This window comes from Lygodium microphyllum, chromosome 8, assembly GCF_053477565.2.
Source record: "Lygodium microphyllum isolate KBCC chromosome 8, Lygodium_microphyllum_v1.1.10, whole genome shotgun sequence".
Classification (NCBI taxonomy): Eukaryota; Viridiplantae; Streptophyta; class Polypodiopsida; order Schizaeales; family Lygodiaceae; genus Lygodium; species Lygodium microphyllum.
In genome coordinates, this window is record NC_141142.1 from 83,812,430 (window position 1) to 83,831,682 (window position 19,253).

Sequence of the window (19,253 nt, forward strand, 5' to 3'; positions counted from 1 at the left end):
CGGCATGGCGAGCTTGACAACGTGGCATACATAGAATAGGTCCACGAATGGAGTTCAACGAATATCAGTAGATTCACGCGCATGGAGCCACATTGACTCTACCTTCCCAAGCTTTGCCCGAGAGCCAAGGAATTTTCGGCTTGGTCTTGCAATGGATGGCGTGAACCCATTCCGTCTGCGCTCAACTTCTTACAGTGTGTGGCCTATAGTCCTTGTCAACTATAATATCCCTCCATGGCTTTCTACGAAGAAAGGACATCTCATCCTTAGCTTGCTCGTCCGCGGCCGTTAAAAAGTCAAAAATATGGACATATATCTTCGTCCATTAGACGATAAGCTTAAGTTTTTGTGGAAGGAGGGGGTCACCATGCAAGATATGAGCAGGCGCGATGATCGGTGGTCAGCCAATATTCGAGCCATTCTCATGTGGACGATGCATGACTTTTCGGGATTCGGAGAGTGCTCAGGTGAGCAGGCCTCCATTCTTGCTGGTAATATATATATTTTATCTCATTCAAGCAAGTATTCACTAGGTCGTGGTATTGGAACAGGTCTGGTTATCTCAGGTTATCATGCATGTCCATTGTGCGGGCCACAGTTAGACTCCCGAAGGTCACGAACCATGAAGAAGATGGTATATCAAGGACACGCTGCTTTCTTGCTAGAGGATCGTGAACTCAGGGAAGGTTTCCTTGGACGACCTCCAACACGTATGAACGCTGCAAGCTGGTACGAGTTGAAAGTGGTCCACGCGGAATCACATCCAAATGGAATGCGGCAGTTCTCAGTTTTCTACGAGTTGCCATATTGGACCCACTTACAAGTCAACCACTTGTTGGATCCCATGCATATTTTTAAGAATGTGGGCAGCTTGTTATGGGACCACATCACGAGAAAGAGAGACACTATAGGGGCACGAATGGATTTAAAGGAGGTAGGTAAGATGGAGGCGCTTTGGCCATAGTCGAGTGCTGATGGTCGCGTGCAGCTTCCTCGCACTCCTTGGGTTTTGTCCACTAAAGAAGAGCGCATTGTGAAGCAAGTAATCAATTCTATCTGCACTCCGACAGGTATGATGCATTCTCTCAGGTCCGCATTTTTTAAAGACGACCAATTATCAGGGCTAAAATTCCATGATTTGCATAAGATATGTCAGGTTTTTACTACGAATGGATTGTAATTAGCATGGGTATTTTGCTATTTGGAATGTAGCCATTATTCATAATGCTTTCTCATTTGTGGCAGTTTGTACTACCGATCACAATCGCAGTATGTCTTACTATAGAAATACGCGGGGCCATTTACAGGTTGTCAACTTTGATGTAATGGATTTCACAGAAGGAGATTAAGATGTCCTCTATTGAATCCGCAAGGCGGGTAGTAGTGGAGATGGTCTGTCTCTTTGAGAAATACCTACCCACCAGCATGCTCATGATACAAATCCACCTTCTTGTGCATCTTGTAGATGAAGTGGAGATTGCTGGACCTGTCCATACGCGATGGATGTTCTTCTTGGAGTGCTTCATGAAAATCTTGAAAGGCTTTGTGCGACAATGAGCTCGGCCAGAAGGTAGCATGGCCGAAGGTTGGTTGGTGTTTGAGGCGCTAGTGCATATTTCACAATGGCTATCAATGGTGAAACCAGACAATGAAATGCTATGGTCACTGAAGGATGATAATAGACTGACTAGAGATGTGGTGGTTGGAAATGGGGTAGAAAAAAGAATGGATGCCTCAATGGAAGAGAAGGTGAATCACTTTTGTATGTTGCACCATGCCTCTATGGAGATGTGGCTCGCCAAGTACCAAATCGCTAGGCAAGATCGAGAGGAAGCACGAGCTGAATTCCGACGTAGTATGCGTCATCGACCGATTCGATATCCCGAAGGCATGGAGGAGATGCCGTGGTTTATGTCAATGCGATGGTTGCATGGAGCTTTGACCGCAGCATCTCGTGAAGGGATAGAGGTCTCAATGGAGGAGTGGGAATTCTCGAGGGGATGTAGTCCAAAGGTGATGAGGGGTTTAGAATTTGTCGTATCTAAATTTTATATGCGACATCTAATTTGAGTGTTTCAATGTACAATACAAAATATATAGTGCAACGTGGTCGTGCGGACGGCATTTTCGCGTGGAGCATATTGACAAAATGCGCTCCACAATGGACTATGGTATCATGGCAAGGTTTGAGCAAGAGAGCCGACGACGAGCAGCGGATCCAAACATGGTTCACTACAACAAAAAGGCTCCATAGACGCGCTTCTAGACGTAATATTTGAACTGTGAAAAAAAATGTCAGGCGCGTTTATTACTGCGTCTACTTCTGCGTCTACAGTATCGCGTCTAAAAGTGAGCTTATAGTCAGAGTTACACGCCCACGTAGACACGCATATAGACGCGCGTATTAACGCGCTAAGTAAATATATAATTATATTTATAAAAAAGTGGATGTATTCATATTGTGCGTCTATACACGCATGTATCTACGCGTCTAAAAAAGTGTTTACTCTGCAAGTTTTTGACGAAAATAGACGTGCATTTATCCTGTAATTTAGATGCACTGATAGACGTGCAAAACAGAGGTATGAAAAAAAAACCGGAGAGCATGTGGCTTTGCAAGCCACATGCTCTCTGGTTTTTTTTCCCCATCAATATCAAATTGTATGCTTAGGGAAAACAAAGAAAGATTATCTCGAAGATTGGATACTGAAAACAAAACAATGTATGTAGAACACAGAATTTCATATATATAGATAAAATGTTTTTACATTATGAGTTCTAGTGCTTGTGACCTCAAGCATGGTCATGGTCGCAAGCACTAACTAAAAGTAATACATATCAAAAATAAAAATTACAAGCCAAGGGGAGGCATGCATGCATGGGGCTCCTCTATATCTCCTCAGAAGAGGCATCACCATCGCTACCACCACCGTTGCATATGCCGCTGCCGTTGTCGCCACCGCTACTGCTAGTCCCCCCTTTGCTATCCTCAACTGTATCAGAGTTCGCCTACACAAAGGATTCAGGTATATAAATACCATTACAAACAATAAATTAGAGTTATCTATACTTTTCATGTAAAAAATAAAACATACCTCTTCTGGTGGTGGAATCCTCATGGCGCGATTATATTGCTCCTCCGTGATGAGTCCCTCCTCGTAGAAATGCTGCCAAGTGGACGCCCGGTTATGACCTCGATGGTAGCCTACCTCTCTAGGAGTAGGCATCCTACCAACAATATGATACTACAAAGCAATTTGAACATATAACGTATTAAAACACACTACATAATGAAGTGAAACAAATTACAAAATTTAATTAAAAAAAGAAATCAAATAATACTTACAAACTCAGTCTCCCATGACTCCCTGCCACCCGATCCATAATGCCAACTTACCAAGGGAAGGGAGAAGGAGAACAAGGAGCTTGCAATCTAGCTGCCACCCGTTGAAACAAGCAAAGAAGGTGAGTTCTTCTTCTCTCTCTCAATCTTCTTTACTTTCTCTGTCTGTTTGTCTCTCTCTTCTCTCTCTTCACATGCTGAATCCTGTCATCTATGGAGGTTTTTTTGCACTTTTTTTAACCAAGTTTGAAAAGAAATGGTCCGACTGTGCGCGTCTGTCAGCGCGTCCAGATGACAGTGTAGACGTAGGTATAGACGCGAAAATAGATGCGCTGATAGACATATAAAGAGACGCAGATATAGATGAAGCATGCAATATGTTTTATATGCACAGGGTAATATGATTTTTCTTGTGTAGATGTGGAATCCTAGATCCTCTAGTACCCCATTCATCAAGGAGCAATTCATGGGGGAGATGACCAATTATCTTGGTCGCCCTCCCACTGCAGAGGAGGTTTTCAGTGTGATGTCTGAGACACCTATCACATCTTTGCCTACAGAGGGGTCAGCTGAGGTACATGGATCAGCCGAAGCACGTGCATATGCAGAAGCACGTGTATCGAGTGAGGTAGAGGGTAGTGCCTGTCGAGGGAGGAGGGAGAGTCGTGCGGGAGGACGAGGAGGTCAAGGGCTTTGTGGGGGTTACCTAGGTGGTGGCTCTCGATCACCCTCACCGGAAAATGAGAGAGGTGAGTCTCCACAAATGTACTACTGTGTCACTGATGTTGGTGATATCTTGCATGACTCTGAGGGGAGGGAAGTGATAGCCTACTTGAGGAGTGTCGTGCATGCCACATACAAAGATTGCATGATTCCCGTCAAGCACCAAAGAAATGGTTTGTGGCAAGAGGTGTTGCGGACAGTATATAGAAGGTACCCTAATCTCGATAATTCACGATTCTCAGATAATTGGGGACGGTCAAAGGTGAGAGACGCACTTCATAACAAGAGGTCTCACCTTTGACGCGTCCAAGGAGTCACTAAAGAGACAAGAGAAGGGGCGCTCTGGATATGGCCAACTACCCAATTGCCACTACAAGGAGTGGAAAGAGGCCAAGAAGAGAGCAGCGCAGAAAATGACAAGTCGCCAGCATGCAGAGGTGCGACGTATCCAGATGGCAACCATGGGATCCATCAATATCCCAGTTTATCTCGAGATGAGGACATCTCGATTCCTCCAAGGGGGAGAGAATGTAACAATTCTGATCTCAAAACCGCACTTCTCATGAGAACCTCCTCTTACTAAAAATCCAAACGATTAAATTGTTAGTATTATGGAATTTTTTTTAATTATTCCCTCCTTCCCCCAGTCGACTGTCGTGCTGGGGGAGAGGAAGGGAAGGCAGGATGACTAAACATCCGTATTGGATGCCTCAGGGGGGGTGAACCCATGCAGGATGCCGCGTGGGGGAGGGAGGATCCCCTCCCCTCACCTATATAAACCTTATGGGGGGAAGTGAGAGAAGGGGGAGGATAGAGGAGGCCGTCAGACTTCTGACGCTACCATAGAGGAGGAGAAGGCTGTACGTCGCTAATCAAAGGGTGGTAAGGCTGACAGAAAGGAGATAGTCGTGAGGAGGAGGAAGTATGGGCCGCCATTGACGAGAGAAGCTGAGGAGGGTCGTGAGGCTATGCCGTTGAGGAGGGTGTTGTGAGGCTGAGTGTGAAGAGGTGAAAGAGGAGGAAGGACGCCTGACTGTGGAGCCGCCATGTTGATGCGCCGTGAGGAGGAGTGGAAGCCGCCAGTCGAGCTAAACGATGCCACCTAGCTGCCAATCGAGCTACTGCCAGTCATTGGCTGATGCCGCCTTCCACAAAAAAAATTGCCCTTCTACTCGCCCACGTGGTCTTCATCACGTCCTAGAAGCTTCTTAGAAGCTTCTTGGGAAGCTTCTAAGGGGGGGGCTCTCTAAGCCCCCTTTTCCATTGCCCCCTTCTCAAGTGGTCTTTATAACACCCCCCCCCCCCCGCCCCCCCAAAATTAAGCCCTTTCCCCCCTTGCATCCCCCAAAAGCCATTCTGCCGGTCGTAAAGTCCCTCTTGTGGACTTTCATAAGCCCCTTCCCAAGCGGTCTTTATAACCCCCCCCCCCCCCCGGGATTTAAGCACCCTTTCCCCCCTTGCATCCCTTATAAATCCCACCTTAGCCCGGGTTTTTAAACCCCCTTCCCTTGGATTCACACTAGTCGGGTTTTAACCCCTTTCCCATTGAATCTTCTTTAAGTCCACTCTACCCTCCGGAATTAAAAGCCCTCCTTCCTATTGCTACTCCCACAAGCCTATTTTTCTAATCGGTTAAAAGGCCCTTCCCTTTTAAACCCTCTGAAAGTCCAAAATTATTTCCCCTCTTAAGCTTCGTAGTGGAAGCCTATAAGGTCTTCCCACTAGTTCCCTAATACGTCTTTCTAGGGCTTTGAAGGAGAGGGAGCTACAAAGCACTTCCCACTCGATTTTCCTCATAATGTCCTTAAAACCCCGAGATTTTTAAAACAAAGAAGGCCCAAGCTCCGAACCCTAAGGCCTTCTAAAGCCCAATTCTGAAAGTCGGTGCTTCGGTCAAGGAAGCCGTACCGAAAAGGGAATTTTGCGTACAAGGGAGAACGGGCCAAGATCGTAAGATTGCGGCCAAAGCAAGAAGGTCAAATTCACGATGGCCCCTAAAAAGGCAAAAGGCGCAACCGTAGGAGGATCATCTCCTAACATTCATGTGGATATTTCACCGAACCCACAAGTCCAGGTTTTCTTCCTGATTTTAGTTTACGTCGAAGTATTGCAATTGTGCATGGATAATTTATGGAATTAGGATGCACTTTTATGATTGAAATACATTGGCTATTTTAAAGGAAATAACTCAGGAATGAAGATTGGTCAATTGTATTTTTTTAAAGGGAATGAACGAAAGATGTTTATGCATTTTTAGCAAGTGGCTTCTGTGCATTGCAAAGTAACGAATCTAGAACAAACAACGATTATCATTTACAAAGTCGGAATTATTATAGTACCCCTTTGACTATGCATGAAAAGATTAAATCACATGTCGCATTATTAGACGAATCTTTCTTAGTAATGATTCATTAAAGAAGATTGCTGACAACTGTAGGAATTTGCAAGGCATGGAAATGATTCTAGGGCTGCATGAAGTAGGTTAAACTCTAGTCAATTGGCATAAATCTCAATCAACTACGTAAGTAGTTAGAGAAAGGTTGTGTAATGCTCATTCAGTGTACGAATATTTCATTCAGAAATGAAATTAGGGAAAGATTGCATGGTTCGTTTTAACATAAAACCCTAAAAGCTTAGTAGCATGAATCATGAATGCATCAATGGAAATTATGTCGTAACTTAACATACGCTTTGATCTTAACAAGAAAAGTTAGGAGTTGTGAATCTAATCATAGGTAGGCAATGAGTCGTGTATGGTATCGTAATGCAACTAGTTTTTCTTCTCTTTGATCAAGACAATATCTTCATGAATAGACAAGGATAGTGTTTTACCCTAAACACCTAAACCACAAAGGACTTGCTTAGGACTGGTTAAATCAATGCAACATATCCTAAGTGCTAACTAGGGTTTAGCACGTTGAGGACATGACCTAGTCGCACTTATTGCCAAGTTGAAACTCTTATACCCTAAAGACTTTCCCTCATTCACGGAATGTAGGGACAATAGGACACACTTGCAAGAAATGATCTAGGGTTTTAGCCCTAAGGATCGCTCGCTAAAAGAATGAAACTCAATTTGGATTTGGACCTTTAGGACCGACAATATCGACCTAGTGCAATCAGGAACGGATTGTTATGAAGATACCCTAACCCTGTTTCCTATCTAATCATGATTTCGTGATTAGACAACGCCATTCGATGGGTAAAATAGTCCCATGATTTTGATGCGACACTCGCGCAATAGGTTGCAGAGTCGCATGATCTTGTGATTTGATCAAAAGGGAATGGCCAATTCCTCGGAATGAGATTGGCAGATTCTTATGCAAGTTTATCTTGCAAGAGGAGAAATAATCGTCGTGATATAGTACCTTTCTTGGGTAAAGTGACCAAGATACGAGGATTAGATATTTGCTTGGAAGCAAAAGACCAATTAGTAAATTGGAATAACATATTTACTGCTAATAGAACTTAAGGTATTGGTTAAGTTGGGTTAGTAGGGTACGGCCCTAACCCAAGGATATAGGGTTAACAAAAAAAACCCTTGGGGATCTTGCCAAGTCGCAATTGATCCTGGATCAAGTGCTGGATGCATTCCGAGAGAAAGATTCACTCCTTAGCAATTGGCCAAATAAATGACCACTGGAATTGATTGTGCTTGTAACAGTTTAGAAAGCACTGTTTGCATTATTTGCTCAAGGAACTAAAGGATGAAAAGATATCTAATGCTTCAGGTTGAAGGCCTGAAGGGAGAGGCAGCTTCAGTTACCCCCGACTGCCTGCCTGACCCTAACCAAGGGGGTTGTTGACCGTGCTGGGAACGTGGACCGAACCCGCCGCGAGAGGTCTCTCCGTTGAGTTCTACTTGGAGCAGGAGGATGCTTGGGTGCCAGGGGGGCTCTGGCCGTAAATCCCTCGCCTTTCGGGTCCTGCACAAGAGGCTAACGTGACTCGGGATTGGATCTCGAGGCCCGCATACTAGTTTATGGACGGAAGCTTGGAATAGTGATCCCTCGGGATTACTGAATAGCCCTCGGGTAGATTATGGACAAGCCTACGGGCGGAAACTCCTTGTATTTCAAAGATAAAATGATGAAATGTTAAAAAAAGAACTTGCTTGATATTGTTTTCCTATGTCACGTGATAAGATTATGTGAAGGAACCAGTGCTTAACAGGATTAATTAAATAAGCTGATTGTTATATGTCAAATTAATGTGTTAGATAATTACATAACTAAAACAAACCGAGGAAAGTGCGGAGGATGGGCCATGGGTCCGTCCTACAGTTGGGTGGTCCCGATTAGCTGGGAACTTTTCTCAAAAATCTCGAAGAACAGTGGGATGATCATCATCATCAAAACGAATAACGAGAGCGATGACCTAGAGTTACGTCTTACCCGATTTACGTTGTTTTAGGGGAACGGAATGGGACTATGCCTTATGGCAGAGAGGTTGAGCCTTGCATCCCTCTCGTTTCCCATTCTCCTTGAACCAAGTGCAGCGTGAATCCGCTTCGGACCTGACGTTTCTGCGTAAAGTAGTTCACTCGGGTCTAACGCTAATTGCTGTTAGCTAATGACCAATCAGGAAAAACCTAATTTCAATCGATCCTAAGTGGGAACGGCCAAGATACTTCCGCTACGTGGCAGACGCGGGAAGACCTAGATCGCAAAACCCGTAACATTCCATGGGAGTGCCGGGTGGAGTTTTTCTAGACATCCTTTCCGATGGACTGCTAAGACGTGTCCTGGATGATACTAGTGGACACGTTACATATAAGGTGAGGGATTCAGTAATGTGAATGCAAGATTTATATCCTGCAAAAAACACCAATAATTTATATTGTTACTCTATTTTTAGATAAACTAGTTTTTGTTGATGAGGTTAATATGCATTTGTCAAAATAAAAGACTAGTTTGAATGTTGTTCATAAATAAAATTCCCACTCTTTGCATAACATTGTTAGAGACTAGGTCATGTAGACCCTAAAATAATTTCCTTGAGAAAATACAAAAGCTATTGATAAGTTCTTAGTAAGTTACTTTTACTCAAAAGTGATTTTCAATACCAAGAATATAGGGTATTTGTTAGATTTTTGTTTTTTCTAACTACACAAATTTCCTAAGAGTAAGATTTATGGACTTTAAATATGAAGGACTAAGCATTCGAATTTGTAGTTGAATTTTTTTACTATATACCCATGCTCTATAACTATATTATGTTTCGTAATTTATTTAACTTTACCTTTTTGTTCCTCTTTAAAAGTTTGGAGATATGGATAATTTGTTAGTAAATCTTGCATTTTTATGGGCGTCTCAATGTGCATATGGAAGGTTGCATGCTTTTGCACACATTCACAAATGAGCATCCAGACTACATTAATGAATAAGTCCACTTAGTTTCGTACCATGGAACACAACTATAGACAATCATTGCATTTGTTTATAATCTACATGATGAGATTTTTCATACAAACTATATGGTAGGTAAATCTAATTATGTATCTACATGGCAGCATAGATGTTGGTAGTTATTACAAAATGGAACAAAAAACATGCATTGCTTGTTTTACATTTACTTGTAATGTATGTTGCAAAAAGAAGGGGTAGGAGAGGAATAAGAACCTTGACTTAGATTTGTATTTAAATTATTTGATTAACCAAGTTATGCATGCACTAAGATTTTGCTAGAGCACCAAATAGTGAATTCTTACCTCGATTGGGCTTTTATTATAAAAATATTGTGCAGCTTTTGCAAGATTAATATAAACCGATGTCGGCTCGGATGAAGAACCATTTGCGAAATTGAATAGGAAAACTCTATTTTGAATTAATTCTTGTGAAACCTAGAAAATTCAAGAAGTTCCAAGAGAAACATCAAGTGAGCACACAATAAAATAATGGTAATAAAATATGACACAATGACTATGCTTGATTCTAATTATCACCATAATAATTTCCACCACAAGAATTAGGGCCATGATCATCATCAAAAAAATTGTAATTCTGTTTTTAGTTTTTTTTAAATTTCTTCACAATTTCTATCACGCTTTCATTAGTCATGGCTACTCCATCATGACATGCTTACATATTTGCAACATAAGCACATCTAAATTCATTACCATAGGCATTGCTATGATAATCATGATGTTCTTGATGTATGAAATGAGTGTCATAAAATGCAATAAAACATGAAATAAATTATCACATTGTAGAAAGCATGGGTCTTATGTCTAGTACCTCGAAATCTTGTATGGGTATATAGCTTTCCCCATTCCTTGGCATAAATCCAGAAAGGAATATTGCTTTATCTATTTTATTTGGAAAATGTTCCATTGCATAAGAGATGGCACCTCCTCCCAAGCTATGTCCAATAAGAATAACCTAACATATTAAAATTTAAATAAATTAGAAGTGGTTGTATATTCAAAAGGTAATGTATGGGCTCTAGCAAATTAAAGTGACTGGGAAATTGACAACCAAATCAAACCTTCTCATCAACATTTGTAATGTTGTTCTGTAAAAAGTCTGTCAAAGGCTTCATATATTGAGCTACAGAAGTCACTTGGTCTGCTACTGCTTTGTTGATGCCATTTGATGTGAGATCTAAAGCAGTCACATTGTTTCCCTTGCTTTGTAAAATTGTTATGGTTTTGTACCAACACCATGCCCCATGGCTTAAACCATGGATGAGTACAAAATGGTTACTTGTTCCTCCATCTTGAGATAAACCAACTTGTACCTATTTTCAGAATCATAAATACAAGGGCTAAACATGAGAAACTAGTTGCATGCAAAGTATCTATGTAAATTCTAGTTGTGAAGATAAGCTAATCATAATCAACTTACATTCAATGCTACATGTCTGGAATATGTAAAGTTTTTGCTATAATTCAATTTAAGAGGAAGGTGATGGTTACATCATGTCATAAGAACCTATGAAGAAATGCACACATCTCATCAAACTTAGATACAACATGTCTCATTAGTATGCACATTCACCCCTAACTTGTTGGTGTGGTTTATCATAATTATAACTAGAGTATAAGCTAGTTCTTATCTTGTACTAATCAATCACTAGGAGCTTTTGACTACTGTGTCTAGATAAGAGAAAAAGAGTTTTCCTACCTAATTTACTAAACAAAATTACACACATTTAGGGATTTTTGGACCTAGGAAAAAGGGCGCTCTCTTCCCATATAGATTAGGGTTTTAAAAATTCACTATATAGGCTTTTTCTCGTCATGTGTTGAATTTTTTTCTAAATAAGTAATATTTTCCTATATAGGCTATTTTTTCCTATGAGAAGAAGTTTCTAGCTAGGTAATATTTTCCTATATATGTTTTTTTTTTCTTATGTTGAGAAAAAGTTTCTAGATATGAAATTTTATTTCAATAAATTATTTGAAATAATTCACATGATGCCATAATATAGTGGTACTATATTCTTACCCAAGTAGATCCCTATTGGCTAATGAAATGGTAAACAAAGATATTGAATTGAACATTAAGCTCAATCCTGGGCAAGGTGGGCAATGTGTCCATAAACTCTTACATGATTTGGATAAGCACAAGAAACTTATCTATGTAAGCAACAACTACAAAATTATAAACCTTAGAAACTTAGAATGCCTTGGAGGGGTTTTAGTCGCATGGTTGTATCCATCGAGGATTAGAGAGAGAAGAGTAGAGAATATGAGATAGAAGAGAAGAAAAAAAATAGACAAGAGATACACAAGATAAATATAAATCTCAATCAATTAAAGCACAATGTATTAATAGAACCTAAGATGATAAACAAAATCCTTGTTAGGGACTACTCGAAAGTAGTCTCCAAGCATTAGATCTCCTAGAGCTCCTTGGTAGACAAAAAATGCTCACCAAAAAATAGTTTTTTCTAAATTGCTCAGATGGTAAATTTGTTGGTTTTGTTGGCTTTGAAAGGGGGGTAAAACTCTAGGACACCTAGTCAAAATTTCCCCAGATCACTCCTTCTTCTTCTCCTTGTTTTGAGTGTTGTTTGCTACCTGTAAACTGCGATCGTGTGCTATGAAAATTCGAAAGCCCCTTCGTTTTTGCATGAGATCTTCTAAAACTAGCTAAAAAGCCACTTGCTTTTTGCATGTCATTCTGTTCTAGAAGTTTTCTACACCTTTTTAGGATAATTACAAGAAATAATATCCAAAATAGGCTAAACTTGTCCAAAAATCCTGTATTTTGGAACTAACCATTCTATGGAAAATAACACTAATGACTAAGATGACATTGACTCTTTAGATTCATAAGAAAGCTTGATGATGATGCACTCTAGGTTTTTTCACACTGTGTCCATGTGGCAACACGATATCCATCCCCTTTGAATTTTTACTCACTAGATTGTGAGTCCTCCTTATCCTTTGAAACCATGTCCTTTTCTTTTTCATCTTCCATATCTTCCTAGCTAGCCCTTGTATCATGGCCACTATTTCTTCTAGTTTTGGCAACTCATAAGCAATACATTTCCACCTCTTGAATAGTTGGATTCTTTTCCTTGCTATTGGAAGTTTTATGGATGTCCCATCTGTCAAGATTGTGGGAGAGAAGGAAGGAGTCTCACTTGAAGCTTTCTTGCTTGCACAATGGGGGAATACACACAAGGGTGGAGGCTGAAAACAGTTTTCCTCTTCTTAGTTGTGTAAGCCAAAAGAACTCTAGTACAAAGAAATAGAAGAACCCTATATATGGGTCTCAAACCAAACTCAACTAACTAAGGTGGCATACTAACTCAGCCACGAACTAGAGTAGATAAGGATAGCTATCATGTAGCTATTATTCATGGGTGGTGTACCAACCGCGTCTGCAACTGACAAGTCGATGACATAAATACACAACGGTCACCTTGGCGTATCACGAGTGGAGCTCGATATCTCAACACTCCCCCTCGAGCTCAATCCCAATTCCTACACACCAAGCAGGTCTCTAAACTTGCGCAGCTTCTCTGCACCCAATGCCTTCGTGAATATGTCAGCTACCTGATCCTCTGTGCTGACATAAACTAGATCAATAAGACCTAGTAAAACCCTCTCTCGCACATAGTGATAATGCACCTCAATGTGCTTTGTTCTAGCATGATAGACTGGGTTATTTGCCAAGTGTATACTACTCATGTTGTCACAATAAATGACAACTGGCCCATCTGTAGGCTGATGCATATCATAAAGTAGCTTATGTAACCAAGCTACCTCACATGCAGCCATTGCTGCACCCCTGTACTCAGCCTCTGTGCTCGACAAGGCAACTGTAGGCTGTTTCTTGCTACTCCAAGTGACTGCAGCATTCCCAAAAGAGAACACATATCCACTGGTAGATCGTCTATCAGAAATACTACCAGCCCAATCATCATCAGTGTATCCATGCAACTGTATCTGAACCCCAGTCTCATAAAATATTCTATACTGCAATGTGGACTTCACATACCTAAGTATGCATCTAGCCGCATCCAAATGCGGTTTCCTTGGAGCCTGCATAAACTAACTTACCAATCCAACAGCATTGCTGAAATCTGGTCTGGTAATAGTCATATAAATCAAGCTTCCTACTATGCGTCCATACATAGTAGGGTCTTCCAGAAGCTCACCTGCATTTGCGCTCAGCTTCACATTCTACTCCAAAGGAACTGAAATAGGCTTATAGCCTGTCATCCCATATTTGGACAGCATGTCCAATTCATACTGCCTCTGCAAGAGCTGTATCCCACTTGGTGATCTAATCACCTCAATGCCCAAGAAATAACGCAGCTCTCCCAAATCCTTCATCTCAAACTTCTGCTTCAATAGCATTTTCACATGAAGGATATCTTCATCACTGTCACCTGTCATAATCAAATCATCAACATAAATAACAAGTAGCATAATACCTTTCTCTGTTTTTCTCACATAAAGTGAGAAATATGCCTTGGAAATCTGAAAGCCAATAGTGACAAGATACTGCCCTATCTTGTCAGACCATGCTCTAGGTGCTTGTTTCAAGCCATACAAGGCTTTCTTCAACCTGCAAACAAACTCAGGATGAACAGCATGCACATAACCTGGTGGCTGCTCCATATATACCTCTTCTTGCAAATCACCATGCAAGAAGGCATTCTTTGCATCCATCTGATGTAAAGACCATCCCTTTGATGCAGCCATAGCAATGACTGCTCTTACAGTTGCCATCCTTGCAACTGGACTGAATGTTTCTTCATAGTCAATGCCATATGTTTGTGCATACCCCTTGACTACTAATCTTGCCTTGTATCTGTTCATAGAACCATCTGCATTGTGCTTCACCTTATAAACCCACTTACAGCCAATTGCATTCTTACCTTTAGGCAAAGGTACTAACTCCCATGTAGCATTTTCTTCCAAGGCATCCATTTCTTCATCCATGGCTTTCTCCCATTTTTCTTTTCCCATGGCTTTCTCAAAAGATGTGGGTTCTGGTTCCTGTATCACTTTAACCATATATGCATAGTGAATGGCTGTAAATCCATCATATTTCGGCCTATCCACAGGATACCTAGCTCTTGTAGACCTGCGTAAAGTAGGTTCACTCCCAGGTGCTCTCAAAACATCCCTGGTCTTCCTTACTCCAGGTGTAACAATAGAAGGAATACCCAACTCATCATCAATGCTCTGTTCTGAGCCACTGGATTCACCATCCACATAAGAGTGACCTGCATTCACATCAAACATGGGCTGATCAACCTTCTCTTTTCCTTTTCGTGATACCTGCATACCACTATCTGCATTGCTTTGAGAAGATTCTCCTGATCTCAATCTGCTTGTCCATGGCGAAGAATGTGAACCACTGCTAGAGGACGCTCCAGGTCCACTAATATTTTGTGACTGCTGCTGTGAATTCTGTGCAGCATTACCATTTTGTGCATCTACATCATCAATCACATTTACTGGTTTATACCAGCTACTCATCTCATCAAAAACAACATCTCTGCTCACTGTAAACTTACGAGTAGAAGGGTTATAGCATCTATACCCTTTTTGCTGCAGAGAGTAACCAATAAAGATGCACTTCTCAGCTTTTGGATCCAACTTGGATCTCAGCTCATCTGGCACATGTACATAGACAATGCAACCAAAAATTTTCAAATGAGAAATATCTGGTTTCCTACCAGTATATCTCTCCTCTGGAGTCATTCCATGTATTGCTGCAGTGGGGAGTCATGTTCATTATGTAGACTGCTGTAGCAACTGCTTCAGCCCAATAAAAATCTGGCAAGTCTTTTTCATTGAGCATGGCACGAGATACCTCTCCTATATGCCTGTTTTTCCTTTCTGCAATTCCATTTTGTTGTGGGGTATGACTGCATGAATATTGCTGCTTTATGCCATGCTCCTGCAGGAACCTTGCAAACTCATTTGAGAGGTACTCTCCCCCTCCATCTGACCTTAGGCATTTTATTTGCAGGCCTGTTTCTTTTTCAACCATAGCTTTAAGAGTTTTGAAATGCCCAAAAACTTCACTTTTCTTTTTCATAAAATACACCCAAACTTTTCTGCTATAGTCATCAATAAAAGTGACAAAATAATGACAGCCTCCAAGAGATGTAGCTTTAGTAGTCCACACATCAGAGTGGATTAATTCCAATGGCTTCTCACTCTCTTGAACATGTCTAGGAAATGGTTTCCTTGCCTATTTTCCAAACTGACAAGCTTCACATACCTTATGCATTTCTGCAACCTTGAATTTGGGAAATCCTGTAACAATATTTTGGGCCTGCATTGATTTAAGTCGCTGTACATTAACATGACCAATGCGTTTATGCCAGATATCAATATCTGCAACTACACCGGTCCCATGTGCAAACATTGCTGCACTCAATTCAGACATGTCTACATCCAACGTAAACATTCTGCCCTTCTTCTTTCCTTTTGCTATCAAGCGACCTTTATTTTTCATATCCTCAACAAAGCATCCATGAGGATTAAATCTGACCTGCAAGCCCTGCTCAACCATTTGACCAACAGAAACCAGATTCTTGGTGATATTCGGGACATGAAATACATCGGACATGTATTTCTTTTTCCCATCCTGCATAGACAAGGGAATTTTTCCAATCTGCACAATAGGATGTGCAGTATCATCACCAGTCTCCACAAATCCTGGTTTTTCCATTTTCCTTGCATCCTCCATCCATTCTGCATGACCTGTCATGTGGTTTGATGCACCCGAGTCAACATACCATACATCATTGCTTTCTTCTGCACTTGTCACAGAATTGTTCATGTGCTGCACCATGAACAAATGCTCATTTCTGTCATCACCATGTCTGCTAGAAGATGCATAATTTTCTTGTTGCAGTTTTCCATTCATGATGTCATTCTGCTTTTTATAGCAGTCTTTAGCCATATGACCCATTTTACCACAGTAGTAGCATTCAATATTACTATTTGTATTTTGGCCTCTTTGCCATCCACCACGACCTCTTTGGCTCCCCCTGCCTCTAGAGTTACCACGTCCTCCTCCATAGGACTGGTTTTCTTGAGTTTGCTGCATATTCTGATTTCTACCACGGCCTCCAAATCGGCCTCCTCTACCTCTGCCTCTACCTCTTCCAGCATTTGAGTAGAAGACAGCTTCCTTCGAAGTTCCTCCTGAAGAAGATGCACCACCATTTCTCTGCTCCTCAGAAATTAGAAGAGCAATCAACTCCTCAAAATCAGGAAATCTTTCACGAACTGAAATGGATGTCCGAAACTGTGCATAATCCTTTCCTAGACCATTCAAGGTCACAGAAACTAAATCATCATCTTCCACTGGCGATCCAATGGAAGCAAGTGCATCTGCAATCTTCTTCACCTTCATGTGGTAGTCATTGATGCTCATATTTTCTCTTTGCACATTATGCAACTCTTGCTTGAGCTGCATTTTCCTGGCTTGCGTATTTGTGCTATACATTTTTGACAAAGTATCCCATGCCTCCTTTGGCGTACTTGCATCCTGAATATGCACAATCATAGAGTCTGAAATACTGATAGACAGCCAGTACATAACTTTCCTGGCTCTCTCATGCCATGCTTTAAATGCCTGCATTTGCTGTTGATTGGGAACATCAGGAAGAACTGGTTCTTCTTCATTTCCTGCAACAAATTCCCAATATCCTTTTCCCATAAGGAAATTCGTCATTCTAAACTTCCATGCTTGGAAGTTTTTCTTGTCAAGCTTTTCAGTTACAATCTGTGAAAGAGAATCAGATGCCATTACAGAATACTGCAAAAAATTCTGTCACTGCAGAAAACACAGCTTCACCCTCACAAGGGCAAATCTGCAAAACTGGCGAAAGTGGTATTTGACCACACAGTCACTTCCTAGTGACGATTTTGCATAAACAGGAACCAAGGATGATTCTGTAACTCCCAATGTCTCTGCACACAAGCATACAATGCAATTTCTACAGTAACTTTTCACCGACCTGTAGAACAGTGGCTGCACAGCATAAAACTGGGCCTTTTCTTGAGTGCGTGCAGAAAATTTTCGCCTCCAAAACAGGCCCCGAAATGGCCTCAAATAAAAAAAATAGGGTTGCCAAGGGCTAAAGCCCTTTCCCGCAGCATATACTGCCCTCTTGCTTCATCGCGAAGGGCGTCTCAATCTGAGATACTGCACTCTTGTAATTTTCGACTGTGCTACCTGCAGAGATCTGCTCCCAAAACAGAAAATGAAAGCAACACTGCTCCTCTTACCAGAACACCGCAAGCTTGGCTTGCTTTCTTGAGCTCCTTACCACGAACAAGGCTCTGATACCATGTCAAGATTGTGGGAGAGAAGGAAGGAGTCTCACTTGAAGCTTTCTTGCTTGCACAATGGGGGAATACACACAAGGGTGGAGGCTGAAAACAGTTTTCCTCTTCTTAGTTGTGTAAGCCAAAAGAACTCTAGTACAAAGAAATAGAAGAACCCTATATATGGGTCTCAAACCAAACTCAACTAACTAAGGTGGCATACTAACTGAGCCACAAACTAGAGTAGATAAGGATAGCTATCATGTAGCTATTATTCATGGGCGGTGTACCAACCGCGTCTGCAACTGACAAGCCGGTGACATAAATACACAACGGTCACCTTGGCGTATCACGAGTGGAACTCGATATCTCAACACCATCTAGCTCTTTTAATGGATAAGTAGCATTATCAAACACCTATCTTACCACATAGGGTCTGAATTATCGTTTGGAGACTTTATGTATAGCACTATGCTAGTTGTCGAAACTATTATCATAAACCAGCACCCAATCTCCATCTTGTATAGTTCTTGGCCTCAATCTATGTATTTTTTCAAATCATTTCTTGCTCTGTATCCTTGCTACCCTTAACTTTGTAATAGCTGCCTCTATGTCTTCTAACTTTCTTTCCAACTATCTAATACGTAAGGCCAATAACTCCTCTTGATTAAACTTATCTTCCCAAGGTAGCACACTCCATGTGTCTATGATCTCTTCTATTCGTACATCAATTCAATAGGCATATATCTTGTAGCACCACTATGAATTGTTCTATCAGCTCAAAAAGCATAAGGGAGTAATCGTGGCTACTCTTTTACCTTCTCTCCATATGCTTTTGCTAATGCCTTTATAATAGGTGGATGACCTCTTTCACTTTTTCCATTTCCTTCAGGGTTATAAGATGAAGCTAAAGCAAGCTTTATCCCCAACCATGCAAAGAAATCATGGGCCTCATTTGCATCCAGTTTGCCCCTATTTGTTGTAATTTTTCCCACATAGTGATATTGACAAAAAATCTCTTCTAAGACAAAAGTACACATTGCATTTGTTGTCTTGGTACGTAGAGCTATCCCTTGCACTTGGTTAGTCAAGTCGTCACAGGCAAGTAAGAGATATCTCATTTTCCAAAGACCTATAGGCATCACGACTAAATCCACCACCCACTTAAAATGAAAAGACAAGGGATATGCGGGTTGCAATCCATTTGGATGTCTCACAGATGAATACATTTGATATGTCATACATGTTTCCATAAAGTGAGCGACATCCTTATACATGCCCTGCCACCAATATCTTTATTTTATCTTTGCAAAAGTACCCCAAACACCTCTATGGCCAACCCATAAGCTTTCATGAAATTCTTGCATGACATTTACTTGTAAAGCTCTATCACCGAGAACTCACAATGGCATACCCTGTTTCTTCTTAGCA

At 41.2% G+C, this 19,253-nt stretch overlaps 1 protein-coding gene across 1 annotated transcript; it reads right to left on the reverse strand.

Annotated features, from left to right (window-relative positions):
• Positions 1–8,832: 8,832 nt before the first annotated feature.
• LOC148032516 (putative inactive methylesterase 20) lies at positions 8,833–13,622 on the reverse strand. Its single transcript, XM_087683934.1, has 5 exons — positions 13,581–13,622; positions 10,553–10,804; positions 10,303–10,446; positions 9,777–9,908; positions 8,833–8,880 (listed from the first exon to the last, which is right to left on the reverse strand). The coding sequence occupies exons 1-5, from the start codon at positions 13,620–13,622 to the stop codon at positions 8,833–8,835; spliced, it is 618 nt and encodes a 205-aa protein (XP_087540060.1).
• Positions 13,623–19,253: the final 5,631 nt, after the last annotated feature.